General features: G+C 37.4%; 1 protein-coding gene across 2 annotated transcripts in view; it reads left to right on the top strand.

Annotated features, from left to right (window-relative positions):
- Positions 1–13,224, top strand: part of IFIH1 (interferon induced with helicase C domain 1) — a 56,272-nt gene that overhangs the window by 37,640 nt on the left and 5,408 nt on the right. For both annotated transcript variants that reach the window (XM_045032066.1, XM_045032065.1), the window contains exons 5-12: positions 940–1,160; positions 2,430–2,643; positions 5,464–5,681; positions 6,787–6,903; positions 7,514–7,637; positions 7,757–7,984; positions 10,156–10,412; positions 12,705–12,854. In XM_045032066.1, the coding sequence (XP_044888001.1) occupies positions 940–1,160; positions 2,430–2,643; positions 5,464–5,681; positions 6,787–6,903; positions 7,514–7,637; positions 7,757–7,984; positions 10,156–10,412; positions 12,705–12,854 (1,529 nt within the window). The remainder of the gene's footprint in view (positions 1–939; positions 1,161–2,429; positions 2,644–5,463; positions 5,682–6,786; positions 6,904–7,513; positions 7,638–7,756; positions 7,985–10,155; positions 10,413–12,704; positions 12,855–13,224) is intronic.

Genomic DNA, 13,224 nt, shown 5'->3' with positions numbered 1-13,224 from the left:
CCTGTGCTGCAATCACACCTCAGATTGCACTATAGACATACCCTTGGGAGGCAAGTGAAGATGGGATTGTAGCATGGGGAAGCATACCTGTGCTAGCTTTAATCTAGCTAGCATGGGTAACAGCAGTGAAGGCATGGCAGTGATGTCATTCATGTTGGATTGTACATATCAGTGAAAGTTAGGAGTATTTCAGGAGACATAGATTTCCAGAATCTTGACTACTTATTATGGACCAAATCCTTGGTCCCGCACAAAGCCCAAATAAATGGGATTTGGGGTGGGGGGGCGGGATTCTGTGGCAGATGACTGAATACAGAGCAGCAGTAGGGCTATACAAAGGCTACTACCACCCCTGGGCTGCCTTTAGCGTCTCCCTCCTCACACAGTGGTTTTGGTGGTGGATTCTCAATTTGTGGATCATGCACCAAAAACCATTGCTTCATGCTTAGACAGACACAGTCCTCACAGAGCCCTGTGGTATGTAGAGATTGTTTCCTTTAACATCCATCAATAGAACTATACTAGCTTACAGCATTCAAGGACTTACTTCCACTGCCCCTACTCGTGTTGGACGATTTGGCTCTATAGGTGTTAAGTAATAAATTAACACATATAACTAGCTTTGCCTATTTCCTGATTATGTTTATTCTGAACAAGCCTCTGACTGGGAAGTTCCTTTTCAAACCAGGAAGTTCCTTAGATGAATTAAAGTAAAACTTTTGGACATGTCCAGTTATCTACGCCAGATTTTTCTGTTACTATAAGGGAAATTGTTCAGATTTGCAGAAGACAAAAGCAGTTATGTGGAGAGGCCTTCATTTTACTCGGAAAACATATGTCATATTTAAATTTGTATTATATTTAAACTTTTCCCATGTTATTTGTAGAATTTGCTGGTGATTTCCTTTGTTTGACCATTGTATTTTTCCATCCTCTTAGATGAGGACAATATGGACAAAAGAGCTTCCCCTGAACCAGAGCTGATTCTCAGAGATTACCAGATGGAGGTTGCGAAACCAGCACTGAATGGGGAGAACGTTATAATATGTCTCCCTACAGGCAGTGGTAAAACCAGAGTGGCTGTTTACATTACCAAAGAGCATTTGGATAAGAAGAAAAGAGCATCAGAGCCTGGAAAAGTTATAGTACTTGTGAATAAGGTATCCTGTGCCATTATTCCAGGAATAGCAGATTAAAGCTTTTTGCATTATCAGAAATGTGGGGCTGGAAGGGACCTCGAGAAATCATCTAGTCCAGTCCCTGAGCTGGGGCAGGGCCGTGTATACCATGTTAATATTAATCTTTTAAATTAAGCACAAATCATTATGCCAATAAACTCTTTGAATCAAGCTATGTTTAAGAGGGCACTGATCCAGATTCTGATCTCCATTATGCTGGTGTAAATCCAAAGGACTCCCATTTACATCAGTACAACTGAGAAGCTAATCTGCCCTATCAATTATATAGAGGAAAAAACTACCATTATCTGTTACTAAGAACAGTTTAGATGAAAACTGAAAATATTATTGAAAAAAAATCAAAATGTATGTTTCATTATTAGGATATTTTTATACCTGAGTTTGATAATGAAGGCCATCTGCTGGGTTTCACTTTTCTTTGTAGCAATTTTTAGCCAGTTTTTCTGAGTGGTTCTGTTGAGGAAGAACAAGTTTAAGTTTACAGCACTGCAATGGAATGTATAAATTAAAACTGTTTTCACTGAAATTTTAAAATACTATACAAATATTTCTATTCCCATTAGAATTGTGTAAATAAACAAAAAAGTATAGGCTATACCCTTAACTTAAAAATATTTAAATTGTCGGTGTGTCTTTAAGATCTATTTGTTAAAATATTTCTCTAGAGTTTAATAAACATATCTGTATTAAAAATTTTGGTGGATAGATTTTTTTACCACATTATTACGGGCTTGAGGTGGGGGACATGCCCCTAAATAACTAATTAATGAAACCTTTAGAAGATTTTTAATTCTTGATGTAAAAATCCAGTAAACCCACTCTCATAAAAATATAGTACCGTCCTTAGTACAGTACTTTGCCATTGGGCATTTTCCACTGTCTCTGTAGCACAAAATACCCAAGGTCTATAGTATTATAGGCATTAATAATTCTGTCTAGATTGGGGTATATTCTCCTCACAGTGCATGTACTCTATATTCCATTAACGCCAATGGGTAGTTTGTGTGCTTAGAGAAGACATTTACCCCAAAATATGTAATAAAGGTATGGGTGTAGTCGGTGCGACAAGCTCATATAAAAGGGCAGGGGATACTGTTATAGAATAAATACTGGTTTACACAGAATGGAAGTTTGTTAGCTAACAATCATTCGATGTATGAGATGCGTTTAATAGAATTAATTTTGCGTGTCTTGTGTGCTTCAAATTCTTCTCTGGAAACTTTTATTCAGGTACCATTAGTGGAGCAGCATTTCAGAAAAGAGTTCAATCCATTCCTAAAGCATTGGTATCGGGTTACTGGATTAAGCGGTGATTCTCAGCTGAAAATCTCCTTTCCTGAAGTTGTAAGAAAGAATGATGTCATTATCAGTACTGCCCAGATCCTTGAGAATTCACTGCTGAATGCAACCACAGAAGATGATGAAGAAGGTGTCCAGTTATCAGGCAAGTTTTTCACCCTAGATTTTCTTTGGGGGACTTAACGTGTGGTCCCTCTCCGGAAAGTGTCATTGTGAAAAAGGCATGGTTGGGTTCCATGCTCGTTGTTTCTCACTGCTGTTTTTCTAATTGTTAGCCTCGCAAACTCAACCTGGACTGTGAGAGTCAAGGTGAATTCTTGCCCTCTTGTGCACCATCACCAGGAATAAAAATTTTGGCAGCCAAATTAGACAGAGTGATACCTTTGCATCTCCATTCCCTTCATTGTGTTTGCCAAAGTGAACTGACTGGAATCTAGTAAACAATTCTGTGGATGATGCAAAAGGGAATAGAATCCATCTGATGCAATCTTAGCTGTGTTAATCCAATAGCAATGATGGACAAAAAAGCAGTAAGAACTTTATTTTAGTTAAGTAGATATGACTGAATACACATAATAGGAATCATTTTGTTGAGTAGTAAGATATCATTTTTACAGAGTCACTTTTCCAAGCTGAATTGTACTTGAGTCCTTAGCTGTTATATTCCTTTACACACACACACACACACACACACACACACACACACACACACACACACACACACACACACAGAAATGGGATTGCTCAACATCACAACTCTGTGAGGTAGGCAACTAAAACAATATCCCATTGTTGGAGAAACTAAGGTCCACAGAAGTTAAACTACTTGCCAAATTAATAAAGGGATCTGTGTGGGGAATGGGAAGGAATTCTCCTATTTCCCAGCAATAGACCAGCAGTGGAGCTACAGCGTGTGCGCCTGACTCCATTGACTTCAGTGGGGCCACGATTTCACCCAAGCTGTGGATCCTGCCACATGTAGTCTCCAAATCATGTGTCCCATTTCCATAGCGGAAGTGCACCTATTCTGGTAGGCTAGGCCCCTCTGAATAACAACAGTAATGCCCTCCAAAATATACAGGTTCCAAGTGGAAGGGCAAAATAGGTGTTATAAGAATCCAATTCAGGAGACTCTGAGAACCTGCTGGTACTATAGTAGCAATAGTCCTGCAATACTTTGGGACAGTTTTACTTTGTGTAATGGCCCATCCACTCCCAAAACCAGACTCCAACGAGAGACTGCTGAATTGGAATTAATTTGCAAATTGGACACCATCAAATTAGGCTTGAATAAAGACTGGGAGTGGATGGGCCATTACACAAAGTAAAACTATTTCCCCATGTTTATTTCCCGCCCCCTACAGTTCCTCACATCTTGTCAATTGCTGGAAATGGGCCATTTTCATTACCACTACAAACAGTTCTTTTTCTCTCCTGCTGATAATAGCCCACCTTAACTGATCACTCTCCTTATAGTGTGTATGGTAACACCCATGGTTTCATGTTCTCTGTGTGTATATATATATATCTTACTACTGTATTTTCCACTACATGCATCCGATGAAGTGGGCTGTAGCCCACAAAAGTTTATGCTCAAATAAATTTGTTAGTCTCTAAGGTGCCACAAGTACTCCTGTTCTTTTTAATTATCCTCAGTGTCCCCAATTACAAGACACTGGTGATGATACAGTGACTTAACAATTCTGTATTCTTTCCAGTGGCTTGTGTGTATCTCTTCTATATGTAGCTTTCCCTAGTCCCCATCTTTTTTTCTTTTTTCTTTCTTTTTTAAGGGAAAAAACCTCTGTCTACTTAGACCAGTGGTCCCCAACCTTTTTGTGGCCAGTAGCACATTCATGTTTTCAGAAGAGTGTGGCGGGCGCCAACAATTTTTTTCAAGGCTTATTTTGTATTTGTACATTAAATAATGCAAAAAACATCATATTTAATACTACATAATATATGAATCCATAGGATAAAAAAGGGTAATTTTGCATGTAAAAGGTATTAATTAAATTATTTGGCAATTACTCTTTCACCTTACCATCTGAATTTGCTCTTTTTTATCTACCTGTAAGAAAAATTAAGGAGTTTTTACAAAATAAATATCATAAACTGTTTTTATCTTATTTATTTAAAAAAAGTAAAACATTGTTGAACTGCTGGTCCAAATATATTTATTATTCTTACTTGAACATAGAATGAAGCCTGCAGCCCTGGAGTTCTCTGTCCCCGGCAGGCGCGGGGCCGCGGCTTCTCTCCCATGCTGGGCACTAGGCGGGCCCTGTGCCTGCGGGGACAGAGAACACTGGCGCCTGCAGACCTGGAGAAGCCGGAGAGAAGCCACAGCCCTGCGCCTGCCAGGGACCGAGAACACCGGCACCTGCAGCCTGCAGCCCCGGAGTTCTCTGTCCCCAGCAGGCACGGGGCTCCGGCTTCTCTCCCCTGCTGGGCACTAGGCGGGCACACATCAATGCCCCGGCGGGCACCATGGCGCCCGCGGGCACCGTGTTAGGGACCACTGACTTAGACTGTGAGCTTCTTGGGCAAGGCCATCCATTCCTGAATGTCTGGAAAGCATTTAACACATCATAGGTGCTCCCATACATAAATAATAAAACACACTTTGTTGAACACACGGTTAAAAAAGTGTGTTTCTGGGGTCCATTCTTGCAACAACAAAAGGCAGTTTATATAATGTAAAAAAATATTTTGCACTTTAATAGTGTAGTTTCAAACAGATTTCAAAGCACATTGCAATACATACACATACATAAACACAACCCTCCAGGGATATTGCATGAAATTTACTTTCTTTTAAAGCAGATACATTTTAGATCCCAAACAGATTTACAGGGTTCCTCTTTATTAGTGGCAAGGTATCCTTTGCTATAAGAGGACTGATTTACTCCAGTACTGCTGTCAAAGGAAATCTTAACCATTTTGTACTGGGTGTGTTTTCCAGACTTTTCTCTCATTGTTATTGATGAATGCCATCACACCCAGAAGGAAGCCGTCTATAACAATATAATGCGACGTTATTTAAAAGAAAAGATGAAAAACAATAGATTCAGAAAAGAAAACAAACCCCTTATTCCACAGCCTCAGATCCTGGGACTAACTGCTTCACCTGGTGTAGGAGGGGCAAGAACTCCTCAGAAAGCTGAAGAACATATTCTGAAAGTAAGTAGCCCTTAAAGTTGCAAATCACCAAGAGAATATTATCTTATTCAAGCAAAATTCCTATTGAAGTCAGTATTTTGCTGTAAATGAATCCCCTCCTTTTTGGTGGGTACATAAGCCTGATTCTGTAAACCTTGTAAGTAAGTTGTCCCTTTGAAGTTAGTGAAATCATTTGCATGAGTAAGGATTTGCAGGATCTGGTAAATAGATAAGATTGGCTACACTTTATTATTAGAAACCTACAAATCCCATCAGTGCTCTGGAAGTTGAAGAGTACTCTCATGTCCTGCAGGAACATGTTGTTTATTAAATGTGTTTTTTAGAGCTGCTGACATTTTAGAGCTTCAACATTTTCAACATCTGTATTGAAAACTTAGTAAATATGATGTTTGTTTTTGGTTTAATTTTTTATGAAGAAATGTTGCAATTCAGATTTCTAGACTCTTGCAAATAGATTGCTACTGCTGATGTAATATACCTTTTGTTTTGTACATTGATGAAGATATAAATGTTTCCCTTTATCATCACTGAGATTAATATAATAGAGAGAAAATATTTTCTTACTGAAAACATCAAAAGCGAAACAATCTCTCAATCTGTGTAGTTAACAGGCAAACATGTTTCATGTTCCAAAAAGGTCCAGGTCCAGCTCTTACTTTTATAATTACTCTCTGAAACCCAGTTTCCTATATTCCGCTTTATTACCCTACATGTATCCAAAGTCTTTTTGATTTAGATTTTTCATGTCTAAATCTTGATGTACTTTTTTTTTCTCATCTCAGATTCCCATTTTGCAATCTAAGCTGATAGTTACATTTGTTTGCTTTTTGTTTGTTTCCTCTGTACAGAAAGCTCATCTTCAATTTACGATGTGGTTTGATTAGCTTATCTCAGATGCTTTTCCCACACTTCTTTACCTTTTGCAGACCTATATAGGATACATAGGATGTGCACACTGTCTTTTTAAGGAAGAACTTAAAATAGATCAGATACCATGTTAAAACATGTATATAAATAAAGAAGGCACAGTATACTCATCCAACTGTTTATGTAGAATAACTCATAAAATATATGAAAAGTAAAACAAAAATCTTCCTTCTTCCAGATTTGTGCTAATCTTGATGCATCTAGACTCATGACTGTTGAAGAACATGTCTCCCAGCTGAAAGATCAGGTGAAGGAACCATATAAGAAGTTTGTGATTGCAGATGACAAAAGAAGGGTATGATGTTTTGTTTTTGTTTTGTTTTTTTTTTCAAAATCTAAGCAGTAAAGTACGTTCATCTTGAGAGAGGTATTGATTGGAGTCAACGTTTTTTAGGCCAACGCTATTGCCCTACAGGTTGATAGTGATCCACAGTATTTCTACTCATCCAACAATAAATGAACTCTTTAGAAAAAGAAACAAAATATATATATGTTGAAATTAATGACACACTGTATTTCTGTAGACGAATATCAAGCTGAATGTAAATTTTTTTCCTTTTCAAAAGGGCTTTGGGTTGCTCTTATATTTTTGAGATAACAGAAAGAATAGTATTAATGTGGGGTCATAGTTAAGTTTGTGTTGTGAGGAAATTTGCATTACTTTATACTCATTAGAAATGTATTACGTGGACAGTATAATATTTATGATTTCCTTAGCTATTCATTTCCTTGGCTTTAAGTGTTTAGATAAGCAAGTACCTTCAGCAACCTTAATTGTTTTCTGAAACAAATTTTTGTTTAAGGAATTTCCTGTAGACAATATTAAACTGAAACGGTCAGTCCGTTTTTGTTGCTGGCAGAATAACTATTGTAAGTTTAATTACTTTTTATCCATATGCTTTTAGGATCCCTTCAGAGAGAAAATTACAGAAATCATGACAGAAATTCAAAATTATTGTCACCTTAACCCAACATTTGAATTTGGAACTCAGCCCTATGAACAGTGGGCGGTTAAAGAGGAGAAAAAAGGTATTAAAATACTTTAACGTAAATGCATCATGACTTTGGACTTTGAGGGGTGTTTGAGTCATCTGTGTGGGCAGCCATACAAACAGATACAGATGTGTATATATATGTTCTGTTTTTAGCTGCAAAAGAAGAAAACCGTAAAGAACGTGTTTGTGCGGAGCATTTAAAGAAATATAATGATGCCCTGCAAATTAATGACACTATCCGAATGATTGATGCATACAACCACCTCAATAACTTCTATAAGGAGGAGAAAAGCAAGAAAACAACAGTAAATGAAGATGATGATGAACCAGTAGCATCAAAACTAGATGAAACAGATACGTTTCTGATAAAGTTATTTTACGGTAAGCATGAAATATACGGTGATACTTAGTCAAATCTGAAATCCATGCAGCTGACTAGTATACACTGCTGACATTGTAATATGTGATTTGCATTAGTACTTATTAGTTCATACACACTTCTATAGCAATCAGTTCTATAGAGTTTGTATGTCACAGTATACAGTATAAAATATATTAAACACCCTCTCAGCATCATATCATATTTTCATGTCTAATGGTATATAGTCCATTGTACAAAAGTGTATTCTCATATTCAAGATTTTGCATATTTCTGATACAAGCTCAGGAGATCATTTACCGCACGTTAACCAGAGTCTGTCAGGTACTTGATGTTTCTGGGGATTCATAATTGTGAGAAGCATCATCTCTCATGTCTAGGTCACTGGTGTGAATCCAGTCTAGGCTGATGACTGAAACTTGTTGCTGTCAAATGGTTGTTTGATGGGCTATGTGAAGTTCTTCAAACATGATCATTAAATCCTCTGCCCTTCTCAGGCTGCCAACAAGACCAACTGTGACTGCTAATTGTAGGAGTGGTTCTGTCATGTGGATAGCTGTTTGGTAGTCTTGGCCTATTGCAACTAGACTAACATTTTTTAGTGCAATAAATAAGGCAAACTTATGCTTCTGATTTGTTAGGCTTTTTTAATTCAAACCCTGTGTGTGCCAAAAAAACCACACACCATATTTTTACTTTTCGTTCAGAGGAGAAAGTTCTGGTTATTGTTAATATAAATTACCATAGACCTCAATGGGAACAGGATCAGACCAATTGATAATTTGGACCAAATCCTAGTTGCCTTCTAGAATTTAGAAGTGTGTGTTAGGTTCTTTGTTGCTATAAATACAACCCCTCTGTGCCTCCACCACCACATATGCACACATCATAGAGAGCCAGAAAAAATAGCTTCCTAATAGAAATGGCTTTTTACTAAAGATAAGGCATACTGGAAACCTGGGGGATATTCTAAAGAGAAAGGGCCCCGTCAAATTAGGCCATGAAATTTAGGTTTTGTGAAACCACGCTGCAAAGCCAAACTTCTTATAAAGATTTATTGTAAAATATTTAATAGCATCTTAAATATGCCTGGTTCTTACGGAATATAGATAACATGTGTTATTGTAGATAAGCCTCAAAGAGATAATAGGCACAACAGTCACAGTAGAAATGTTTGATATATATATTTTTTTAACTTCCAATGGAGGAAGATTTATATTTAAAGGAAATCCCTTCAGATGTTTGCAGCTGAACATGTCAACATCGGGTTAATACCTGAGAACTAGAAAGTTAAACGGCTCAGAAAGTAAAGCTTAGTAGACTAGCCTGTTTTTCATTGCTAAAAGTGAATGAAATACTGTTCCCTAATGAGGGAACAGTAAATTAAAAATCTATTCCATTGTATTACTGAAGGTGGCATTAGTGACACTGGGAAGGAAATTTATTTTTACATTAATTTTTCTCTGTTTAAGACAGGGGATTGCCTATGGGAGGTGGTCCTTACTGTAGATTTCACTGTGTAATGGTTTTAACTAATTAGAGTGCCTAAAGAAACTTGTCACACCTCCAATATTTGATTACATTCTAAGATCGTATTAATAAGTCTCATTCCCTCAAAAAAGCACATTATGGGTGATGGAATTCACTATATTCTCCTCCCATGCTGTGAAATGTAATGAACGTGTCTAAGGCCATTCAGCTGAAACTGTATTTTGCATTCCTCTGTAAGGCACTGAACATATAATGTTTTTTTTCAGACAATAAGCCAAACCTGGTGCTTCTTACATGCAATGGAAATTGTCAGTGCAGGGCATCCTTACAAGGGTGCCTTAATGGGCCTGGCCTCTGTCCTCTCAAAGCCACCACCCCAAAAATGCACTCCAGTTGTAAGGTCCAGTGTGTGTTAATGTAGGGATTTTTAATATAAAACCTGCCAACACTTCTCAAGCTGTTTGGTAGATTAGTATAAGGGCTAAAGTATTGTTTATACTTGAGATCCCCAAAATGTTGTAACGTAAAGTAGTTTGTAAAGTAAATTGCTGTGTCCCAGCCCTTCATACTGTGGTGTGAATTAGCTTGTATGGGAGAAATATAAATTCATTCTGCTTTTTTACTTTTCTAGAGCATTTATTTACATGATGGCATCTTGTTGATTTTATATTTATTTTTACAGCAAAAAAGAAACAGCTGAAAGAGTTGGCTAGAAAGCCGGAATATGAAAATGAGAAGCTGACACAGTTGCGAAACACCTTAATGGAGGAGTTTACAAAGACTGATGAAGCTAGAGGAATTATCTTCACAAAGACTCGGCAAAGTGCATTTGCCCTTTTTCAGTGGATTAAGGACAACACAAAATTTGAAGAAGTGGGAATTAAAGCTCACTACCTTATTGGAGCTGGGCATAACAGTGAATTTAAACCCATGACTCAGGTAACTCTAATAGAAAATGTAATTAAAGGAGTGGTGTTAAAAATGTGTTTATATTTAAAGGAGGCAGCTTGTCTTAATTGTTAGAGCAGAAGACTGGGAGTCAGGAGACCTGAATTCTAGTCCCACATCTGTGTCTGACTTTGTGCGATCTTGTTCAAATCACCTACCTGCTTTGTGTCTCATTTCTCCATCTGAAGAGTGGGGGGCACTCATAGCCACCTTTTGTAAAGCACTTTGAGAGGCCTAGTTGAAAAGCATTACATAAGTACAAAGTGCTATTCATATTTTAAAATACATTTGTTGAAAACTAGGCCATCCTGCCCTCACTTATCAGCTGAGTCCTGAGATCAGAATTCTGAGATATCTCTTCACTGACAAAAAAGGGGTGTTTTTACCATGTTACAACTAACAGTCTATTAGCTATCATGCAGTACAAACAAAGTGGAGACAAGGCACTGTAGCCAAGTACAGCAGAAGGTATAGTGCTGATCCTGCTACCTCCTGGTGTAAATTCCAAGTGCCTGGTCTTCTCTTCATTATCGCACTCTAAAATTCTATCATGCATTAGTTATCTCATAACAAAACACCTTCGTGTCAGTGAAGACAAGGCCTAAGGTTCCCCTAGAAGAGATGATCTTACAAAGGCCAAACGAGTAGGGATTGTTGGGAATTTTCTGCTTCGGGTGTTTGTAATGTCACCTCTTCCAGGGAAGAACCCAAAACTCTGTCTTAAGGGTCCCTCCTGCAAACACCACCGAGAGCAGCACTTAATGTTCCTACTCACAGCAATTAGAACTATCCCCAATTGTTTTCAAAGCATTGGGCTCACAGAAGTAAGGTAGATTTTCAAATAATCGCTAGAATTCCACTTGACTAACACTCAGTACAAGCCCACTGATATCAGTGAACTGATTTCTGTCATTTGTTACATCTGTACAAACCCTTGAGTTCAGTGGGGCAGCCTGGCCAGGACAGACCTGGGCCCTTTAGATAGATAGATAGATAGATAGATAGATCGATAGATAAACTAATTTTTGTAAAATACAGTTTATCCTTTAAAATTGTATTTTAAGAGACAAAAAAAATACCTATTGTCATATTTAGTATTAAATTGAAAAGAAAAGAGTTGTAATGTTATTGACCTCTGCCTGTTCCTTGTATTGCTGTTTACTTAATTTGCATAGGCCCATATGCTTCACACCAGGGCTGGATAATTATTGAATGAGAAATTGCCAAAATTCACAATGAATATTATTCACAATGAATCACTCAGTTTGGTTTACTTCATGCTATTCTGTTTGTTGACTGTGCTTTCTCTGTGACTTTCTGCAGCCAAAAATTATTCAGATTTCAAAAATGAATGTTCTAATTGGCTAAATTTTCCCCTTGTATTCCTGTTCTAGCTCCCAATGAGACTATCATTTCAGCACTTTAAAAAAGAAGTGTGGTTTACATGCTAGACAGAACCAATTTACATCAGGGTTTCTCAGTTTAAAAATATGTTAGGAATTGTTCCCTCAGAGACATGATTCTGGTTTATATGAAGATTTTTTGCAATATGGTATAATGATAAAAGAACACAAAGAGCTTTTCATTGAAAGCCTCTAGATTCTAAAGTTGAACAGAGCATGTAGAAAGATTTCAAAAGATGTCACATGTCCCTGCACACAAGATTGTTTTGTTCTAAAAGCCTGGTCAGTGCTCCAGTTTTTTCATTGCCAAGTCACTATGCTGTTTATCTAAAGAGGAAAATTTTACATTAAAATATTATAATTCTTATAGGGAAATTAAAAAAACCTTTTGGGCCTGGTTATTGAGGTGCTGAGCCCCATCACTCCAGTTGAAATCAGTGATAGTGGCAGATGTTCGCAGCACCTCTGAAAATCAGGACCTTATTTTTTTTTTCTATCAGTGCTGCTGTTAATGACAGAAAAAGAGCCGGTATTGTCCAACCCCGCTGACACCTCCTAGTTCACTAGCATTATAGGGTGAAATTTTCCACATTTGGGCATTTAACATTAATATTAGGTACTTAAATAAAAGTGACCTGATTTTTTTTTCTTTTTCAAAGGTGGTGTGCATCTACAGCACCTATTTAAGTCAGCAGTGTAGTTTCTTATCCCCTTTAAAAATGCTTAAATATGGTGCCTCATATTAAGTGCCCAAGTTTTCAAACTTTGGCCATAATTCACTGAACTTTTTAAAGAAAGGAAAGAGTGACTAGTTTTAGGTGCTGGAAGTTAACACTGAAAGTTAATATATTGAATCGAATTCATGGAATTGTTTTTACAGAATGAACAAAGGGAAATAATCAGTAAATTTCGTGCTGGAAACGTCAACCTACTTATTGCTACTACTGTGGCTGAAGAAGGCCTGGATATCAAAGAGTGTAACATAGTTATCCGCTATGGTCTTGTCACCAATGAAATAGCTATGGTGCAGGTATGTCAGTTTACAACATGGATCTTTTTTTTTTTTCAGTATGGTTTGTATTTGGGGTTGTGTTTTTGTTGTGGTTTTAAATAAGGTCAGCATTTCTCATTGTCGTGCCTAAAAACGAAAATAACTTTTTTCTGTCAGGATGCGGATTGGAGGTGATACACAGGAGCTATGCGCTCTCTGACGGTGGTTTTTACATCGGTTTAAGACTAATGATGATTTTTTTAGAATTGTACGTATCATATTTGGAGTAAATCTTGGTACTCTCGCAGACTAAAGGGGAAGGTGGTCAGAGAGGTGTTCTGCACAGTTGTATACTAGGGCCATTTCCATGCATCATCCTCTGCCTGCTCAAAGCTCTTCACAATATTTA

Source organism: Mauremys mutica, chromosome 10, assembly GCF_020497125.1.
Source record: "Mauremys mutica isolate MM-2020 ecotype Southern chromosome 10, ASM2049712v1, whole genome shotgun sequence".
Classification (NCBI taxonomy): Eukaryota; Metazoa; Chordata; order Testudines; family Geoemydidae; genus Mauremys; species Mauremys mutica.
The sequence above is the reverse complement of the archived record's forward strand: the minus strand, read 5'-3'. Positions and strand labels throughout refer to the sequence as shown.